The following is a 20,792-nucleotide window of genomic DNA, read 5'->3' on the forward strand; positions in this document are numbered from 1 at the left end:
TAGAATACACGATGCAACTATGTTTCTAAAATAAAAATACCAGCACTGTGATCATCTAAGCAAGTCTATCAAGTGTCATTATTTCTCACCTTTCTCTCTCTGTCTCCTTTCACTTTTTAAAGGTTTCCATGTTTGAGGAAATATTCTGTGTTGCTGTGCTGAGTATTGCTGCTGTGGAGGTCTAAGGTGTTTATTGATATGGTGAGTAAATAGTCTGTGAAAATATCACTAACTCACAATCTGTCATTTATACATTTTCAGGATCCCATCATACGTTTTACATTGCTCAGGAGGTTCACTAGACCAAGCAGCCTTTTGGGTTCCTCTAAGTACTGTATAGAATAATGGGACTGGGAGGATGGTGTAGGTTTAAATGTATTAGACAAGTACATATACACCAACAAGACAGTGTACAAGCGGTGTCACAAGAAAGTTTGTTTTCATTCATAGGCTTCATTGTCTTTCCATCAATACCTGGTGGGCCGGACTAGGCTCCAAATGCCCGGGCCGATTTTTTGTCCCAGTCCAGCCCTGCCCGTGACGCCGCCAAGCGCTGTTTAACTATAACTGCAACCTGCCGGGTATCATGCCGACGTTAAAGGATGACTTTTTTGTCAGTGTCTGACGCCACAAGTCACCGCCCAAGTGCTGGATTTCAATCATTTCGGAGTGAGACCGGGTTGGAAAGTGTCAGGTTTTCTGGATCCGTCCACGTCGCCCTATGGGGACTTTCATGCTCTTGATATTACGGCAGTGTTGGAACCTGATGCCGGCCAGGGGCGTATCATAACACTGCAAAGGGTGGCTTAAGGCGTCAGGTGTCTGACACTGAAATCACTGACCAAGCGGCGGATTTTGACGACTTCAGAATGAGAAGCTGAAAACAAGCTGAAATGCTAAACTCAAGGCTTTAAATCAGGAGTCCACAAACCAACAGGTGACGTCACAGTAGCTACATTCATCATTTCATACAGTCTCTACCCACAACTAGTTCTTTATGACAGCTGAGAAGCCTCCGTGCACTGATGGAGTAAAACACAGCTGTCGTTTCTTCGGTGAAAAGAGAAAACATTCTTCTTTATTGACAGAATCATTTTTAAACTCACCTGCGTCCTCCAGCAGTGACGTCGCTCCCTCTCATGCACCAGGTACCAAACATCACGTAAACACACACCTGTGTGTTGACTGCAGAAACACATTAACAGAGGAATGAATCGAGCACAGTGACATGACACACGGCTCAGACAGAGACCTGCAGAAGCAGATGGAAGCAACAGTTTTGTATTCAGCTTCATGAACTGACGGCTCCAGGTGTTTATCAGGCTCTGATTGGATGAACACCTGGGTGAAATCCAACGTTCCTATTGGTTTTTTGTGACCAGTGTGAGTTTGTGTTGTGGTATGAAGGAATAGGTTTTAGTACATAAACATAACAACATAAAAAACAGAGATTTAAGAGCTCTTCATACCACAAATGTTTGTGAGTCACAAACTGTATCAGAATCAGCTGGTCAGTGAGTCAGTGAGTGTGTGTGTGTGTGTGTGTGTGTGTGTGTGTGTGTGTGTGTGTGTGTGTGTGTGTGTGTCCAAACCTCCCCACATTTCAACAGACTTCTTGTTTAAACAGACAGAGAGAGAAACATGTTAAACTCTGTCTTATATTTTCACACATTTCCTTCTTTAAATAATTTGCAATATTTTCTTTTCATTATATTACTGTTGTTTCAGCAAAACAATATGTCACACCACCATTTTGTCAGTGATCTCGGCGTGAGACACTGACGCAGAGAGGCACCTTTCACAGCAGCGTAATGATAATAATAATAATAATACATATACAGTGCTTTTTGGAGTCATTTAAGACGCTTTACGTTGAGTAGGATAAAAAAAAACAGTAAATTCTTTCATCAATCAGGATTGATGTTGTGATGTAAGTTTGGTTTATGCGTGGGCGGAGATAGCGGTCAAATGTTGGTGATAATGCTCCACCGTCTGTTTGCAGTTCGCCATTTAAAAAGAAGAAGAAGAAGAGGCGGTTACCAAAAGAAAAGCCACTAAGCGCAAATGCCAGTGCACAATTTGAGACAAAACCACTCTGTTGAAATTAGTGCACCGCACACAAAGTCCATAGTGTCCCATACTGAAGTGTACTAATGGAAGTTTGTGATTGGAGACACAGACTCAGTGTTTTTCTGATAGTGTCCGTCATGTAGTGGCTGCTAATGACACGCAAATGTCTCTATCTAGAGTCAGTGTTTGGTTTGTCTGTCCTGGGCTACTGTAGGAACATGGCGGTGCAACCTGGCGACTTCTGTAGACGAGGACCTGCTCCCTGTGTCGATATAAACAGCTCATTCTGAGGGAACCAGAACACAATGATTTTTATTTTCAGGTGATTACACACTAAAGTAAACACACTGTTTATATTATATTCCATTTCTGCAAATATATCCCCCTGAATCCTACACTGCGTCTATTATTGTAACCATGGCAACAAAGGTCCCCCAACCTTAACTGAGTACATCTTCAACCCAGATCATCATATTTTCTTAAACCAAACCTTCACCAAAGTGTTATCTCATCATAAAACAGATGAGTTGTCAGCAGCCCTGTGGTTAGACCCTCTGTGTGTCACATCATGCTTTCTGGTGGTTTGAATCCATAGTTGCATGGCAACAGTCTTTCAACTTTCTGCACTGTTTTCATGAGCACGGTCTCACTCTGATGTGTCAAAATCTGGCACTTGGGCAGTGACTGAAAAGCCGTCCTTTAACGCTGGCATGATACCTGGCTGCGTCAGGGGGAAACATGGTGGGGCAAGGACGAAAGTTAAGGCAGTGAAAGTCCCAGTAGGGCAGGCGGGAGGGAGGGGTGGTGGATGGAGCCAACAAACACCGACTTTCACCCAGGAGAGCAGTGTTAGTGTCCCGTAAGACTGTAAAGCCAAACCCTGGAATTTTTTCCTAAACCCAACCATGTGTTTCATTTTGGAGGAAAAAAAACCATTAATTCCCAGTGTTGTACCAACGTAGTGCTTTTATTTTGAAAGAGACTGTATGCAAGCTGTGCATTTCCTGTGAAAACAGAAGTGTATTTTGAAAACAGACAATGCATGTAACAGGCTGAAGTTGACACGGCGTCCCAGAACGTCAACAACCAACACACCCAGGGTACCTTGGACGTCTTATGTGGACGTGGAAAGTCCATGACCAAACATGGACATGTGACGAGGTCACAGTGAGGATGAGTTGGTTTTATTGACATGCTTTGGCCACACAAGTGTATTTAACTCCATTTTACTGATTATACTTTAACTGAAGGAACATTTTCAGAGCAGGACGTGTACTGGTAACAGAGTAACAGAGTAACAGAGTACTTTTACATCAGTAAAGGATGTGAATACTTCCTCCACCTCTGAGCAGACTCTTACTTGTAGCAGAAACATTAAAATGTTGTAGCCACTTTATTTTCATGTTCGTTGACAGTTTCAGTGTACATATGAACATGTGCAGATTGTTCTAGATAAAACCTGAGCCCACAGGATCCTCTGAATGTCGTGCCAACGAAACAAATTGAAGATGAAGAAGGGGAAATGAGAGAATGAGAAAAGGCTTGAGGAGAGGAGGAGGAGGAGGAGGAGGAGAGAGATCGACATGGAGAATATGGAGAGTAAAAGGACTGAGGGGGGGTGTGTTTGTTTTGCGTACCAGTCAGTGCAGTGTGTGAAATGTGAACTGTGGAGTGTGTGTGTGGGTGTGTGTGTGTGTGTAGGGGAGGATCCTCCCTCTCTTAAAGCCGGGTCAGAAACAGAGAGATCAGCAGAGCTGAGAGTGAGAGGCACTGAGGAGGGAACACACACACTTTTACTGACTCTAAAACACACACACACACAGGCACACACACACACACTCATACAAACAAAGACAAGTGGCCTATTGTACACACAAACACAATTACACTCACACTTAGCTGGACTCTGGACTGACCTCTCGAGGATACATCCCTCAGGACTCTGTTTCCCATCATGCACCAGCGGAGCCTCTCAGAGCTCCAGGGGGTCTCCACCCAGCAGGGGGTCTCCACCCGAAGGACTACCCAGGATCGAGCCTTGTGGAGCTCCAGGCTGAGGAGGGAGGCCGGTCGCCGGTGCCTCTGCCCGCCGAGGGGAGCCCCTCTCTGGGCATGGCTCCTGCTGGGGGCCCTGGTGGTTCCTGGAGCCTGGAGCTTTCTGAGCGAGGAGCAGGAGGAGCTGCTGGTGGAGCTTCATAACCACTACAGAGGACAGGTCTCACCCAGCGCCTCAGCCATGCTGCCTCTGGTAAGACACCTGCAGCCTGCTCAGCCTCAAACACCCCCACACATCAGCCTGAGTCTCACCATGGCGTTTTATGTTCATTAACATCATCACAAATTCACACCAGCTGATAGAAAGATGCAAATAAGATGAGAGTGATATTAATATAATGAACTAATGATGTCCATCACATGTCAGCTGCAGCATCGTCCTCTGACACGACAGTTTCCTCCCTGCATACAGAGAGGCAGAGTCTGTCAGGACATTTGATTTTCTCTACAAGTTTTAGTTATTAATTATATCTTCCAGTTGGGCGTGGGTTCTTTTGTGAATTAATTCCTCTAATGCAAGATTGTATTTGTCTAATGTATGACTAGTGAATAATTCAAATGTTTAGAGGCTGACAAGAAGAAAACACTGAATATATGCCATGTTTTTGGTCATTAAACACTGGCCGGTGTTGACCTTCAAAATGGTCTTCAAGAGGTCAAAGGTCAGACCTACAGTGTTTGGTCAATAAAGCATTTAAGAACTGAAAGTTCAGATTTAATAAGATGCAGCTGAGGCCCTGTCTACACTTAGACTGATTTTGAAATTTGCCTCTGTGTTTTGGCCTCTTCTCTGCAGTAAAAGTTTAAGGTCACTAAAACAGATTTTAATCTGTTAAATCTGTTTAAGTCCGATAATGTGTGTGGACGTGTTAAACAGAGCGTTTGGAAAAAGATGATGTCATCGCCTCAATTTGCAAATGCCCATTATTGGTTCTGATGAGCCTCAAGAAAGGTTGAGAGACAAGACGACTCAATTCACCACAAGACACGCCCCTCGGACATCTTTTCCTAACCCTGACCGTCGTGTGTCTGCAGCCGCAGCCAGAGCACCAGAGCTCCTTCAGCCTCATATTAAACAATAATCAGTGGGGGTCAGATCTCCAGTGGGTGTTTTGAAAAAGGTCCCGCAGAAAACAGCTAACGCAGGTGAGTGTTTGGAGCAGTTTTTGTGTTCTGGTCGTGTCTTGTGGGTAAAATTAATTTGCTAAAATGGAGGGGAAAAATATCTGTTTTCAAAATTATCTGTATATGTACAGACCTAGGCAGTAATTATAATATGTAAACTGGGTGGGAGCACACACACACACACACACACACGCACCAATAAAAAAAACCAATTTGCTATCCCATAAAAGGCAACTATGCACCGCTGTCCGAACTAAACATGAGGAAATGTAATAATAATCATCGTAATCATAACTACTGGTTCTAATATTACACTGTACTGCTGCTCTGTGTGTAGTTTGTCCAAGTGGTGTTGCCGTACTCGTACAAGAAGCCACCGCTTGGCTGCTGTGGATCTCATCAACGTCAAATACCACATTGCTTCTCTATTTTATTACTTTCAAATGTATTCTGTAAAACTAAAATGTAATATGAGTCTTATGAAGGCTATATTACTGCGGACTGTTTTTGTAAAGTGTTACTAAGTCATAAGAAATGTCTTAATAAGCAAAACATCCTCACTGCGACCTCGTCACATGTCCACGTTTGGTCATGGACTTTCCACGTCCACATATGACGTCCAAGGTACCCTGGGTGTGTTGGTGGTTGACGTTCTGGGACGCCGTGTCAACTTCAGCCTGTTACATGCATTGTCTGTTTTCAAAATACAGATGAGATGAGATATGATGAGAGGACGGCTTTTATTGTCAGTGTTTGTAAGAGCGGGTCGTAAAAAAAGTCACAAAATTGTCATTAAAAAATGTCATAGATTAGTATGTCATTAAAAAGTCATAGTGAGTGTGCTTTTCCTGTGCAGCCTCAGTCATGGTCAAAAAAATTTGAGAAGCCCACATCCCCCCCCCCCCCCCCCCCCCCCCCTAAACAGGTGATCACGGCCCTGNCTGTGCAGCCTCAGTCATGGTCAAAAAAATTTGAGAAGCCCACATCCCCCCCCCCCCCCCCCAACAACATTAAACAGGTGATCACGGCCCTGGTACAGACTGGGCCTTACCTACATCACATCTATACCAACAGTTACCTACAAACACAAATGGAAGACATGGAAGACTCACCTTTTCTCTGAATGGTGAGAGTTGGAGTCTCAGTGGAAAAATCAGTTACACTCTCATCAGCTTTGAGATTATGGGATGTACAGATGTTTTAGCTCTGGAGGACAAACAGAAAAACAGCAGCTTCATTAAAACCAAACAGTGTCCACAGACCTGTGTGAACATTAATGATCTAGATCCATCTGCTCTGTACGTTCTGACATGTTCTCATGTTTCTAACCTGAAACATCACTGAGTCCAAACATGAAGTCAGAGTTCATCAGTATTCTTCAGGAAGAGCTCCGGGCATTAATGGATTCAGGCAAATGGCTTTAATAGAAGGCTTCCCATTTTCATGAAGCGTCTGTTATAGATTTATTCAGATGGCACTGAGATGGAGTCGCTCGCTACAGTGCTGCAGATCATCTGCTCTGATTACTCTCCGCTCCTCTTAGAAACTGTTCTCAGAGGCAGTTATGAAAATAAGTTTTTATCATATTTGCTGAAACTGTCAAAATATTAGAGAAAGAATCTGTGAAAAAAAGCATGTTCCTCTTCCTCTTCTTAGGATATGTAGAGGTATTTGGAAAAATCTACTGAACAAAAGAAAAACAAGAAACCAGAGCTGAGGAGAGCTGTCAGTCACTGCTGATGAGCCGTGCTCACACTGTCAGACTGAGCAGCGCTGGTCAAATATGAATCAAGATTATGTTACTGCGAACTCCAGGATGGTGTGTTATTGTGTTTTAAATACACGTCCGTATTCACAGGAAATGTCACTTTCTGCTCTTTAGATGGACACAGGTTTTTTTTTCAAAGTAAACACAGAAAAAAAAACACAAGCATGTGGTTCTGTTTAGAAAAAAAAAGTCATGGTTTGGCTCTGCATTCATACGGGAAGTGAACAGCCTCCTCCTCTGTGAAAGTCTAGGGTTTGTTGGACCCATCGACCGCTCCACCCACCCACCCTATAGGGACTTTCCAGCTCCTTAAATTGCGTAGTTATCACCAGCATTTCACACTGACACCGTCCAGCAGCATATCACACCTCTGCGACAGCCACATTACAAACAGGCGCTGCGTGGCGGCATATAACACTGCCACAAAAGATGGCTTTGGTGGTGAAATCGCTGACAAAGCGTCACTATTTGACGACTTAAATGAATAAGAACAGGCTGCTATTTCTCACCACAAATGTTTTCGTTAACATAATATACTGTGCAGCTGTAAAATGGGTCTTCTTTATACCGTCCCTGACATGGCAGCTGGGTCACAAACTGAAATATGTTTTTGAGGTGAGACAACACACAATCTTGACTCATGTTTGATCAGTGCTGCCTAGTTCAACTCAGTGTCACTCTGAAGTTGTTGAGTACCGGCGCTCGACTTCCAGCCTCAGACACTGATGAAAAAAGCGTCCTTTCACGTCAGCATGATGAAGGACTGGTTGCCGTTGTTGTTTAATAGCGCACAGCGGTGTCAGGGAAAATGTGACAGATCAACATCATAAGGTGGCGGAAGTCCGAGTTCACCCAGGAGGCTGGTGTAGTATAGGTGCTGTAATATTTCTACATGTTCCTGTAGATCTTTTATGTTTTTTATTGTGTCGTTGTTTGGTTGTAATTTTTGTGTGCTGCTGTCTTGGTCAGCTCTCCCTTGTAAGAGAGATTGTAACTCAACAGGACTTACCTGGTTAAATATGGTTTAAATAAAAATTTAGTGTTGTACCGATGTATTGCTTTTATTTTGAAAGAGACTGTATGCAAACTGTACATTTCCTGTGAAAACAGAAGTGTATTTTGAAAACAGACAATGCATGTCACAGGCTGAAGCTGACACAGACTCGGTCTCATGTACAGCTGTTAGACTGTAGTTGTAAGCTGCGTCCGATCTGACGGTCTTTACTTCGATAAGATTTTTGTTACACGTCTCAACACAGCCGACGTCAGCAGACACAAACAGTAATTCTGTGATTCTGTAACGGTGAATGTGTCATGACTGATTATCGGTCATTCAGCAGCTGCTGATGCTGCAATTTTAAGACAGTGACAGCAAACAGGGAAAATTTTGTGCCAAATGTTTATATATTACCTAATTTACATAATTTAATTACATGCAAACAGCACAGGAGCACAGTGTCAAACAGTGTTATCAGTGAAACACGGACCCAACACCTGGTTCTGGCACCTGAAAGCAAGTCGTGCAGCGTGTTTACTGGCTCCTCCCACCGTCCGCAAATGGACTTCTTTTGAACTGACACTTAAATCACACTATTATGAAACTCAGTGGTTGGTCTGCTTTGCTTTCACACCACAAACAAAGCACGCCAGAGTTCGTTTGACAGTTTTTAAAGAAACAGAAATGAACCAAACTGAACTGCACCAAACACGATGAATGTAAAAGCCTCTTGGGTGGAATTTGCTGAGACACAAAAACAAATTCAGCTCAAATCAGGAGCTCAGAGGTGATTGGTGTGTGGTGCTCGGCATGGTGACATGTTTTTGTTTTGTTTTTTCGGTACAAATAAGTTAATTAACCTATATTTAATTCAATAAAGTATCTTAACCAGGTTAGGCAGCAATGCCAAAGAATTACGGACTAGTAACGTAAAACTAATGACTCAAGTCACAAGATCAGAATCAAACAAAAAAACAACAGTAAAATCTCAAATGTGACGATAGGAATCATATAAAAGATCAAAACCTGAAGAACAGTCTGACACAATTAATATGCATAAATGAGACTATTTTAAAACTATCAAACAATAAATGAACGTGTCCAAAACAAAAACATTAACAGCCAGAAGAGAGAGCAGAGTTTCTGCAGCGAATGTTTGAATCCCCAGAAAAAGAACAATTTTTACAGCTTGTATTTTAACAGCAGAAGTTTTTATGAGACTGTCGACAGTGAGCTTCACTCTGAGTAACTGTCGTGCACACGTCACACACTTGCCATTATACTTGGAAACAGACGCTGCTGTTGAGTTTCACTAATCAAATTTTGCAGCATTTTGAGCATCATGAATTGGTCACTGAGCTTCATTGTGTGGGGATGATCTGATATCTCCAAACCTCAGCAGGTCACACTCAAACTATCTGCAGGGAGAGAGAACTGCCCCTTTAAAATAAGTTGATATATTTATAAAGTTTAGCATTAAAGTGTCCATTACAACAGCTGATGAAGCGAGTCACTGTTGTTGCCTAAAGGTTGAAAAGATTCAAAGAACAATCCAATCCTAGGTCAAAGGGTGATGACGTCCAACACTTTGGTTCATAGACAGATATCATGACGACTACTGTCCAGATTGCAGCTGCATTTTCTCTGTAAATCTTCATGATCCCCAGAGGATTGATCTCTGGATTGAACTAGACAGTTCTGAGGAGCTCCCCATAGAGCTACATACCGTCAAAGTTGTTTGACAATAGGAGCACTGAAGTGATGTAAGCGCGCTAGTGGTCGATATCACAACTTCTTATATTTCACCTTGATGAGGCAGAATCCTGTTGTATTTTCCCCGGTTGCATATCAGTAAAGCCTGGACTTTACCATCCGTCCTGTTGTTCGCATTTTCTTTCTGTTTTCATTTGTTACGAGCTGTTGGTTGTGTTTTATGTTGTCTGCACCAAACCTCCAGGAACAGTGCTGGGCGAAATGGGCAAATGGGGAATTACAAATTCCAGGTCCCTCAGGTGATGCTGTCGGACCCAACAAAGGCTTTGTCCCATAGACTTAAATGATGAAAGAGACATCTGTAAATCAGTGGATACATTTATTTTGGAGTGCAACCACCAAGACATGACTCAGTTGCAGTATCGGTATTTGATCCATTTGGTTTGAAAACGTTTGGAAAGTCTAGAAGATTAAATAATTTTATGCCCATTCGGGTCAGCGGAGAGATAAACCATGAGGTAGCCACTTGGCCGGCAGAAGTCCTCAGTTCACTCATTTTATTGGCCTCATGATGCGGAACATCTGGGCTATTTTATACCCACAAAGTCAAACTTTTTTTAGGCTTGATGCGCCACTGAGCAACTTGCAGTCAGCACTGTACCCAGTTCTATTTCTATAGTCATGGTTTACACAGTCAACAGGTTCTTAAAATGGCGGTCACCGGTGCTGTATTGGCTCATATGTTTGACGAATCACTGTACACTTTTGTCACCAAGGTTCCTCTTGTGCTGTTAGAGAACCTACTCTGAAATATAAAAGCTGCTGTTGCCTGCGAACATCTCGTTACACCCGATAGGTGTCCATTATCCCCGCAGAGGCGTGTGCATTAGACGGCTACCTCCGTGAAGGCTGTTAAAAAGTGATGGACACCCTGTCGGGCGTTATCCTGCTTATACCATGGTCACTTATCAAAGAAAAAAAGTTAGAATATTCATTCATATTTTTTTCTTTTTGCAGTCAAAAGTTTTTTACAAGCCGTAACTCAGTTTCCTTGGTAACACCTGAGGGCCTACCTAATACCTGAAACTATCATTGCAACCCTGTAAGGTTCTCATGCAATGGAAACGTTATTCACTACTCCAGTAAATAGGACAGACCTTAGATACGACCTAGGAACGGGAGGTATTCTAGTCCGCCCAGCTCATGGAATCCTTTGGCCCAGCTGTTAGCCAGAAAGCTAACGTTATGCTAGCAAGATTCAAAGTCAGTAACAAACAGTAAATATAATCTGACAGTATGTTGAACGGCAAGACGCGCAAGCTGTCAGCAATGTCACTGTTCCCAAATTAATATCAAGATTTTCAGGAAAAACGATACGCCATGTGTGACGTTGCTGTCGGTCGCTGCCTAAAGTAGCAAGTTGAATAGCGGACAGGATGCGAAATGATTTCTTCACTTCAGAGGGGCGGTGTCGACCTGCAGAGTGTGATACAGTTTCCATCCTGTGGTGCTCAGAGGACGAGACACTGAAGGACTATCGTTACTCTCAGTGTTGTAAATTAATTGTGAACAGATCACAGAGGCGGCGATGTTGCAGTGGGTTAGCATTGTCGCCTCACAGCAAGCTGATTCCTGGTTTGAACCCAGCGTGGGTTTCCTCCAGGTGCTCCAGCTTCCTCCCACAGTCCAAAGACATGCAGGTTAATTGGTGACTCTAAATTGTCCGTAGGTGTGAATGTGAGTGTGAATGGTTGTCTGTCTCTATGTGTCAGCCCTGTGATAGTCTGGTGACCTGTCCAGGGTGAACCCCTGAATGAATGAATGAACAGATTACAGATACTGATACTGTTATGTAGCCGGTGCATTAATTTAGAACGCTGAACAGACAGTATTACTGTAACTACTCGTAGGTGTCTATTATCAGTTATTAACAGACACCCTGCAGCCAGTCAGAATTCACCCAGACTGTGGTATAATTGGCGTTAACAGAGACGTATTCTTATGAAGCCCAACCCTCCAGTCAGTTCAATAATAAACAGAATATATTATATGGAAATATGCATGATATAACGACCCAATCCTCAGAATGAAATTCGGCATTGCACATTTCACACACCACGAATATTTTACATTACTGATGCAGCAGATACACAGAAAGGTTCAACAACACTGTGTTAACGTGTGGAAACATGTTGGCACAAAACCACTTGGTTATGGTGAGCAAAAGACCATGTTCTGATTTCAAATACCCAGTCTGGGAGCACAATCATGGCTTAAAATGCCATCAATGACTCAAACAACCACTTTTGTTGTTTGTTGGTCTGCAGCTTGGCAGCCATCTGATCTGGGTGTAATGCACCATCACCATCACCTCCACCTCCCAATGACAAGCTCAGCTCATATACATGTAATCAGAGCTACATGACTTTGGAAATGTAGATATGATAAATATACAAATGTAAGAAGTCTGTGGTTTGCAGAGACACAGTGCCAACATTTATTTTTAATGTTTTGAGGTTAATGAACAAGAAATAAAGATTTGAAACCAGGTGACTCTTTAATCAAACTACAGTTCTGGACCGCTGCTGATCCTGAATATGAAAACTCAACAAAGACAAACGGAGATGTTTTGACAAAGATGTGATAAATACGTAATATACTTTTTTCTGAGATGTTCTTGGAGACGTCTCTACACTGTCCACAATTTATTCTAATTGTCTCCAGCTGCGAGCTGCTCCTCCGTTCCTGTTGTGTATTGTATTGTGGGACAACAGCGTCCATGGAGAGCGCACTCTGAAGTGAAGAGAGTTTAGTTTTGAGTTTACTTCACTTTGTGTAAACGATCCTAAGTGTGCATGAAGCAGAGATGGCAGCATGGATCAAACTGCTCCGATCAAATGTTGCAGTCAAAAAAAAGAGGAAGGAGGAAATAGATAAAAAAGGAAAGGGGAAGAGGGAAGGAGACAAGGAAAGAGGAAGCACTAAGAAATAAAACTGACTAATTTACTGAAACACTGTCACTGCATGTTCATCGTCCTCTCACTGGTTTTTCTGTGTCTGTTTTCTGAATGTTTCCAGAACACAAAGACGTGTAATCTCTGCAGCAGTTTGCTGGCGGTTGTCTTGAACTTGCTCTGTCTTGTTCTAATTATCTTTGTTTGTATTCATGTTTTCGTGTCTCTTTGCTGATGAAACCACTGAGTTTCCATTTCTCTGCACCAGTCAGTCGCCCTTTGTGGACTCGTGAGTCCTGACTTTACAGTACATACTGCTGGCAGGGAAACTTCTGGTTGTTGTTGTTTAATCCTCCAGTTAAAATGAAATAAGACTGTAGCTCAGTCTGTGGACACTCTGTTGGCCCTGTGAGGCTCGAATGCTCATTACAAACCACAAGAAACCAAAAAACAAATCTGACTTTAAGAGAGATGGAGAAACAGAACAGAGACTCTGGACTGATCATGCTGTTACCTAACGGGGGCCATTTTAGGACATCTCAGGCTGTCAGCACTTCACTGTCTGACTCAACTCACATTAAATCATTTACAGTTGGACTTTGTCAGGCTCAGCTGTAAAACTGTATGTTAACATGCTAACGAGTTTGATAGCTAAACATCTCTCATCACCTCATTTAGGATATTAGCCTCATTATAAATTAACATTAAGCATGTTTGCTTGTTCGGATTTTAATGTTTAGTAGAAAACATGACTGATGCTAACAGTGTTTACTTATGTTCATTATAATATTAGTGTGTCAGTGTGTAACATTTAGCATTGTTGCCCGGTAGCATTATGTAACTTTCAGCATGGTAAGGACACCATGTGAGCTACAATGACGCCTACTCTTAAAGTAGCTGAGGTTGACATTTGTGTTGGAGGTATCCTGTCATGAGCTGGAAATTTGACCTGTTAGTGGCGCCGGACAAAAAGTCAGAGAGTCACCAAAGTCATTAGTGTCCATCATCAGTGGAGCATGAATGTCTGGATAAAATTATTCATTGATTCATTAAATAGATGTGAAGGTACTGTGTTTCACTCTGGACCAACGAGGGCCAACAAGGGCCAAGGGGGGCCAGCAGGCTGACGTCCCCTGGCTGCTGCTGTCACTTATTGGCGCTCCGTATTTCAGGGATAATAAAGGCTAATTTAAAGTTTTCCATTTGTCACGACGCTGCCTCTGACTTGAACAGTTTGTGACTCTCAGCTGAACTGAGGGTCAGATTAAATCGGGCAGGTTGGAGCCGGCAGGTTGTTTTGGTTTGGTCGGTGGAGCAGAGAGAAGCTGCTGCTGCTGCTGGTTTAACTCTTTATGGACATGTGATGATGACTGATGTGCTTTTATAGATGTGGATCTCAGTTCAAGATTTTTTATTAACGTTCACAACTGTGTCTCTGCTACACCTGCATGATTTTATGCAGATTTTAATTAAGTTTGGACCTAAACGTCTTAGCTAGAACAAAAAGCCTGTGTAGAATATCTGAGGCCCTGATTGGACAGCTGCACCAGGTGAAACATGTCCAACAAGTAGTTTTTCATACTGAGGAGATGAGTGAGCCAGCAGAGGATGATAAAACAGAATTCCTCTTAATCTGAAGATCCTGTTTATTTTTCATATTTCATGAAGCAGAGAGAAGCATTCCAACATCTAAAGAGAACAGCCTCTGTTACTGTTTCCCACCAACTCTACAAACTGTACATACATTTAAAAGAACAAATACCCATCATTACTTGCTGTGCGTTTGCATGGCCTGAGAGCACAGACGGACTTTCTCTTCACGACACATTCATGTGAGCATGAAGGCAGAAGTGTCCAGTAATCCTGTGGAGCTTTGCCTGTGTACGTCCTCAGAGAATATGTGACTGCAGGATGAATTTAAACGAGCTGTATACGACATTCAGCGCTTATCTATAATTCAGAGTCTGAGCTTGGATTGCCTCCACACGGCTCTCAACATGGAGGTGGCTAAGCCAGCTGGCAGCTAACGGTGCTAACAGTGTGAACAGTGCTAACAACGGCAACAGAGTGGGCGTGACTTCATTCTCTGCTCAGGACACTGTTATACTTTACTATATCTTTACATAGCAAACAGAGGTGTGCTGTTGTATTAATGCTCTGCATTAGAGCACTGCACTGGGATCGGGATCCTGCGGGACCCAAATCAAACCTTGCCGGAAAGGTCAGTTTTGTCTCTGCTGGGGTGGGAGCAGGCAGTAAAAAGAAAATGTGCATGTGAATTAACATGAAGGATGGAGACGCCAACAAATGAAGTGGAAAAGAAGATAAAAGCTGCACATTGTAAAACAAAAGAAAATAAAAGCAAGTCGGACATTTGGAGGAATTTCTTTGGAATATCACAAATAATAATTAAAACACTGAATCCTAAAGAAACCAGAGTAATTGTTGTGATAAATGTAATTAAGCTGTAGACCATAATTTTGCTTCTTATCACCGACAGGTGTGCAAATCTTTTACCGCAGTAAAACAATGTGTTTTCCCTGCAGGAGCGGAGAAGACTCAGTTTATTGATAATCAATCTATTGTGCGGGGATGTATGGTCAGAACATTTGTAGGTGTGGGCGGGAGCTGACACACACACTGCGGGAATGGGTGGGAGTAGATAACACACTGTGGGAGTGGGAGATGATGGTCAGAAATCCAGCAGGAGCAGGATTAGGAAAACAGTCCGGTGCAGGGCTTTGCTCTGAATGTCACAGAGTGCTGCACAGTGACTGTAAATGCACGAATCAGGATGTCAGGATATGACGTGAGGTTAGCAGTAATCTCTGAACCCGTGCTGGACCTCGCACATTCAGTGTCCTAGCCTGTACTGCCACTTGAAAAGCCACTTTAATGCTCTCCACCAATGTCCTTATGTTCAAAAACAAAATATAAAAAAAGGGTGGGGTGGGGGGCATTTTGGTGCCCCAGACGGCTGCTTATGTTGCCTATAGGACGATCCACTGTTCTGCTCTGAACATACAACAGCATGAACATGGTCACCATTTTGGCCGTCACCATGTCACCATCTTAGAGTGTGTCTCAAATCACATACTGCTGTTAGAACACTTCAGTGTAGTACACTATGCACACTCCGTACTTCTTGCATGGTGCACTAATTTCAACAGGACAGTGTTGTCTGAAATTGCGCACTACCATTTTGCACCGACCCAAAGTGACAACGCCCCTTCTTCTTAAACAGTGAATTGCAAACAGACAGTGGAGCATTATCACCAACATTTGACCATTATGTTTAATGTTAGCTAGCTAGCAAGCTAACGTTAGCACTCGCATTATTGTTGATAGCACCAAATCATTACAGACCCAACAAACATCTCTGACAGCTTCTTTTTTTTTTTTTTTTTTTGAGTTTTGGTACTTGTTGAAGTAACAGGCTCCGTGTTGTCTCCAGCCGCCACGTCAAAAGTCCAGAAGTTTGTGATGTAGCTTCTGCTGCGTCACAAAGATGGCGACCGTTGAGGGTGAGTAGTGTCCATCGTTTCACACTCACCCTTTGGACCGTTTTGAGTGCACCAGTAGTACACTGCAATTTTCTGTACAATGAGGTGTGAACACACTTAACGAACTCAAAATATGAAGTGTTTGGAACTGAATCATGTGATCTGAGACACACTCTTAGTTTTTGGAGCCAGAATATTTGGGTGAGAGGGTGGAGCTGTGGAGGAGTGAGTGGAGGATCTGATTCAATCTGTAGTGACGCCTCGCAAGTAGCCTGTCACTTCAAAAGGCCACACCCTTAAAAACGTGTAACTTCAATCCTTAATAAAATGTAAACAGGTGAGTTATATAAATATTCAGTCCCCGCACAGTTCTCAGTTATAGAGACCAAAATAAATTTTGTACCAAACATGTTTATTTCTGCTGTTAACTTTTAACATGGAGTCTGTGGGGACTGACTCGCTCTTGGAGCCAGCCTCAAGTGGACATTAGAGGAACTGCAGGTTTTTAGTACTTCAGTGTTGGCTTCATTTTTCAGCCTCTGATGTTGCTTGATTGGCACCAAAATTTGTGCAGACATCTTCGATGCTCTGACCATGTAGCCTGATAACTTTGGGGACCCCTTTAACTTTTCCTCTAGCGCCACCATGAAACGACAGTCTTCAGAATAGCGGACGACCTGCTCTACCTCCACAGCCGACCGCCCAACGACAGTGACTTTAACTAAAACTCTGCCTCAGTACAGCCTCACAGAGCTGCTGATTGCAGACTCTTAAGTGTTTTTCTTTGTAACTGGTCGAATCAAAGTTTATTTGCAGTCTTGTTTATTTCGTATTATTCTTCCTCTTAGCAGCTTCTCAGAGTGAAAAATAAACTTCCTCCGGCTGATGAATATAATTGGATACAACTGACAGCACAGATCCATTTCCAGTTTTGGTGCCTCGACTCAAAACCTTTATTAACTCTCACGGAGCTCTGACAGTCTCTGAACAAGAACCGCTTCTTCGTCCAGGTTATCAGATCAGGAGCGTCACTTTTTACGGGACGATCACGACTGAGGGCAGCAGAAATGCTGAGTAACATGCAGCCTGGGTTCCAGGAACAGACGGGTGTTTCCCGCTGCAGAGTCCCTCCTGTTATTAACATGAGTGTCAGAGGAGGAATGCAGCGGGGAAATCATCCTGGACGACAGACAGGGAGGGAGTCAACGCTCAGGGTTGAGCAACGAAGGAGGAAGACTGTTGGGAAAGAGACGAAGGGGCGAACATGATGTTTAGATAGAAAGTAAAATGAAAATTAGGTAGTGAATGAATGAGCACCCAGAGGAATGTGTGTGTGTTTATGTTTGTGTTCACGAATATGTGTGTGTGTGTGTGTGTGTGTGAACCAAGAGAGGTCTCAGCCTGTCTCCGCCGGTATGGGAGCCCCACTGAGACATTTCCATACTCTTGTTTTTCTTTCTGCTTTTCAGCTGGACTGGAGAAAAACAGGGATAGAACAAGAGAAGGGAGGAAAGGAAGGAGTGATGAAAACAGAGAGTGAGAAGCAAAAAGGGAAAAGGGAGGAAGGAAGACGAGGAGTGATGAAGGAGGGAAAGAGGAGAGATGGATGAGAGAGAATATCAGAAGTACGTAATGAGACAAGGACTGAAAAAAGACAGAAGGGAGATAAGAAGAGATGGAGAGAAGGGGAGCCAAAAGAAAAGGACAAGATGAGAAAGGGAGGAGTTGAAAAGTCAAGAGAAGACGAGTGAGATGAGGTGGACAGAGCTGGAAGAGGAGGGAGGTCAGTGTGTTGAAACTACAGAGAAAAGATTTCTGTTTTTGTTGGCGAAAAAAGTCTGAAGACTGGCCTGAGACCAGCGGACAAACCACACCGACCGGCTCAGAGGAAACTGAAAGACAACTGATAGAACAGCAGAAAAACCAGTCTGACCAGTTCACACAAAACTGATAGTACATAAGAAACCAGTCTGACCAGTTCACACAAAACTAACAGGATATAAGAAACCAGTCTGACCAGTTCAGACAAACTAACAGCAGCTGAGACTAGTCTGACCAGTTCAGACAAAACAGGTCTGTGCCACATAATAAACGCTGGGAGCAGTCAAACCAGTTCAGACAAAAACAACAGCATCAGAGAGACCAGTCTGACCAGTCCAGATCAAACTGGTATTACAGAACAAATCAAACCTTCCCGCTGTGGCTCAGATTAAACAAACAGCCTCAGAGCCTGAAACCAAACCAGTAAAACCAGCCCAGCTGAGACAGAGTGTAACCCCCCCCACTCAGCAGGAGACACTGTAATACTTATGTTTCCCAATCTGTACTGGACTTGGCTGCTGATTACTGGAAACCAGTAAACCCAGAGGGCAGGTTTTCCTCAGTAGCCGCAGAGAAAGTTACTGACAAGGAGAAAAACGTAGTGAACTGAAACTGAGCGTGTGCCCGAGGAGGAGAAGTGAAATCAATCTGAACTCATGGAAATAAACAAATCACAATTATCATCATTATATGAAATGATAATAAAGTAAACAGCTGGCAAAACAAGAGCTCCCATTGTTTACAGAGGTAAACAACAGCAGGCAGTAATCAGGGAGGGCAGAAATTATTTTAGGAACCATCTGTGAGTGAAACAACATTTTGTTCAGATAAAACACAAACATGACCGATAACCCCTGAACGCATCGTTATATTCATGGTGCATGTTGATTATTCAAAGAGTCCAGGAATCAGAATCACTGAGAGCTGCAGCGGAGATGTTGAAGGTCCAGTGTGGAGGGGTTAGCGAATAAGGAGCTGTTCACATGATGCGTTTTTTTGTGCGCTCAAATCCATTGCTGTCAATATACACACACGGAAGGCGTGCTTAAAAGCAATGATGGTGCCGCCGCAACAACATGGAAGGACATCAGACGCAGCTTTAAGCTACAGTCAGTGAAGACTTTGAAGAAAGATATTCACACATCCGGCTGTCTCAGATGGAGGTGCGTTGGAAAATACCACTCGAGTCTTTGAACAGAAAATCCTGCTTCACAAGAGTGGTCTCCTCTGGTCTGAATCAGGGACTCATGTTGTTCCAAAGTTGTATAATTGCCTAGAGTTGGTTCGTGTTCTCACGGCAGCATTTACAAGAGGACCAGATCAAATGCCTTGTGTGAGAAAGCTGCTCTTGATTGGTCAGAATTTCCATGTGGGAAAAATCCAGGAAGTAAAGCAAACGTTGAAGAAGAGTACACTTGCAAGATAAATGTGACACTTTCTAATGTCACAATGGAGGGACAACTACGCAGGTTGATTTTAGCGCTGCTCATCGTGGACTATATTGCTGTCATTGTTCATTTTAGTCAAACCATACAGTTTGAAAACGAGGCGCGGCTCCAACTAGAAAACAATGTTTTGATGCATTGGATGTGCTGAATGTGCATATTAAGGCAGTACAGGAGGAGGTGCACATTAATAATCCTCCAGGACTGTAACATGCTCATGTTTAACCCAAACAATGTGTCATTGTGACTGCAGTTGCTTCACATCCAGGTCGAACACCTTCTCACCACAAACCAACCGCACCAGAGTTCCTTTGTAACCGGACTGAGACCACCTCTTCAAGAAGGTCTCGGTCCGGTTGTTTTGGTGTGTTCACACCTGCACAAACAAACCGCACTGAGTTTGATTGAACTGAACCAAACTGGGCAGGTGAGAAAGCATCCATAGTAACACAAATGTTTCGATCTTCCTGGACCTTCATCAAGAGTGTATAACACCATTGTTTCCAACACTGAGCTTAAAAAGAAACTGCCCCGTGGGTGTGTTTCTCAATAAGTGAACAACAGCCTGTGAAAGACAGAAAAACCTGACCTCAGGCTCCTCACACCATAAAGTCTATTTACTTTACTTCTTTATTATTTATTTACAGAACTGTTGATCTCATGAATGAACACATCATCCTCACAGCTTTTATAAATCACTCAAAATGTTCAACACTGTATACTCTTATGTTGTGTATGACATATTGACTGAAACATTAGTGTCACTAATAAATGAGCAGGACTTTCTGATAAAAGAATTTTACCCTGAGATCAACAAAGTTCAACTTTTTTTAATGCAACGATGCACACCTTGCAGTACAGAGCTGCTATGGAGTCCCGTCTTTATTCCTTCTTTGTATTTTTACACAGAACCAAACGACAGCGGCATCATGTTGCTCTAGTGTGTGATTTAAGGCCCTGATCACACACAAAGCATTTTAGCAGCAGGAGGCTTTTTGTTCACTGTTTCTGCACTCTGGGTGCCCGGCATTTTTTCATGTCATCTTTTTCCTCATTGTCCAATGGGATGATGTGAGAGGCGGGGCTTCTGTGGTGGTCACGACAAGAAGTTCACAGTTGGTAAACAATGGAGGAGAAACTGGTGGTAGTGGCTGCTGGATACCCAGAGCTATACGGCCTGATGATAGACAGCAGGTTGTCAAACTGCCCCTGAGTCATCCTAAAATCTGCCTGTAAACGTCCATGATGGAGGAGAAGCTCCTGGACCAACTGGTGGTACTCCCCATGATCCAGCCTCTTTTTTAGGGTCTCTGTACCCACACAGATCTCTGTTTCATCTGC

The 20,792-nt window shown here is 43.1% G+C and overlaps 1 protein-coding gene across 1 annotated transcript in view; it reads left to right on the top strand.

Moving 5' to 3' along the window:
- Positions 1-3,852: 3,852 nt before the first annotated feature.
- The window catches only part of LOC126403005 (peptidase inhibitor 16-like), a 30,694-nt gene continuing 13,754 nt past the window's right edge, over positions 3,853-20,792 (top strand). Inside the window, exon 1 of the mRNA XM_050065395.1 lies at positions 3,853-4,318. Coding sequence (XP_049921352.1) covers positions 4,025-4,318 — 294 coding nt within the window. The 5' untranslated portion in view covers positions 3,853-4,024. The remainder of the gene's footprint in view (positions 4,319-20,792) is intronic.

Source organism: Epinephelus moara, chromosome 16 (assembly GCF_006386435.1).
Source record: "Epinephelus moara isolate mb chromosome 16, YSFRI_EMoa_1.0, whole genome shotgun sequence".
In the NCBI taxonomy this organism is placed as follows: Eukaryota; Metazoa; Chordata; class Actinopteri; order Perciformes; family Serranidae; genus Epinephelus; species Epinephelus moara.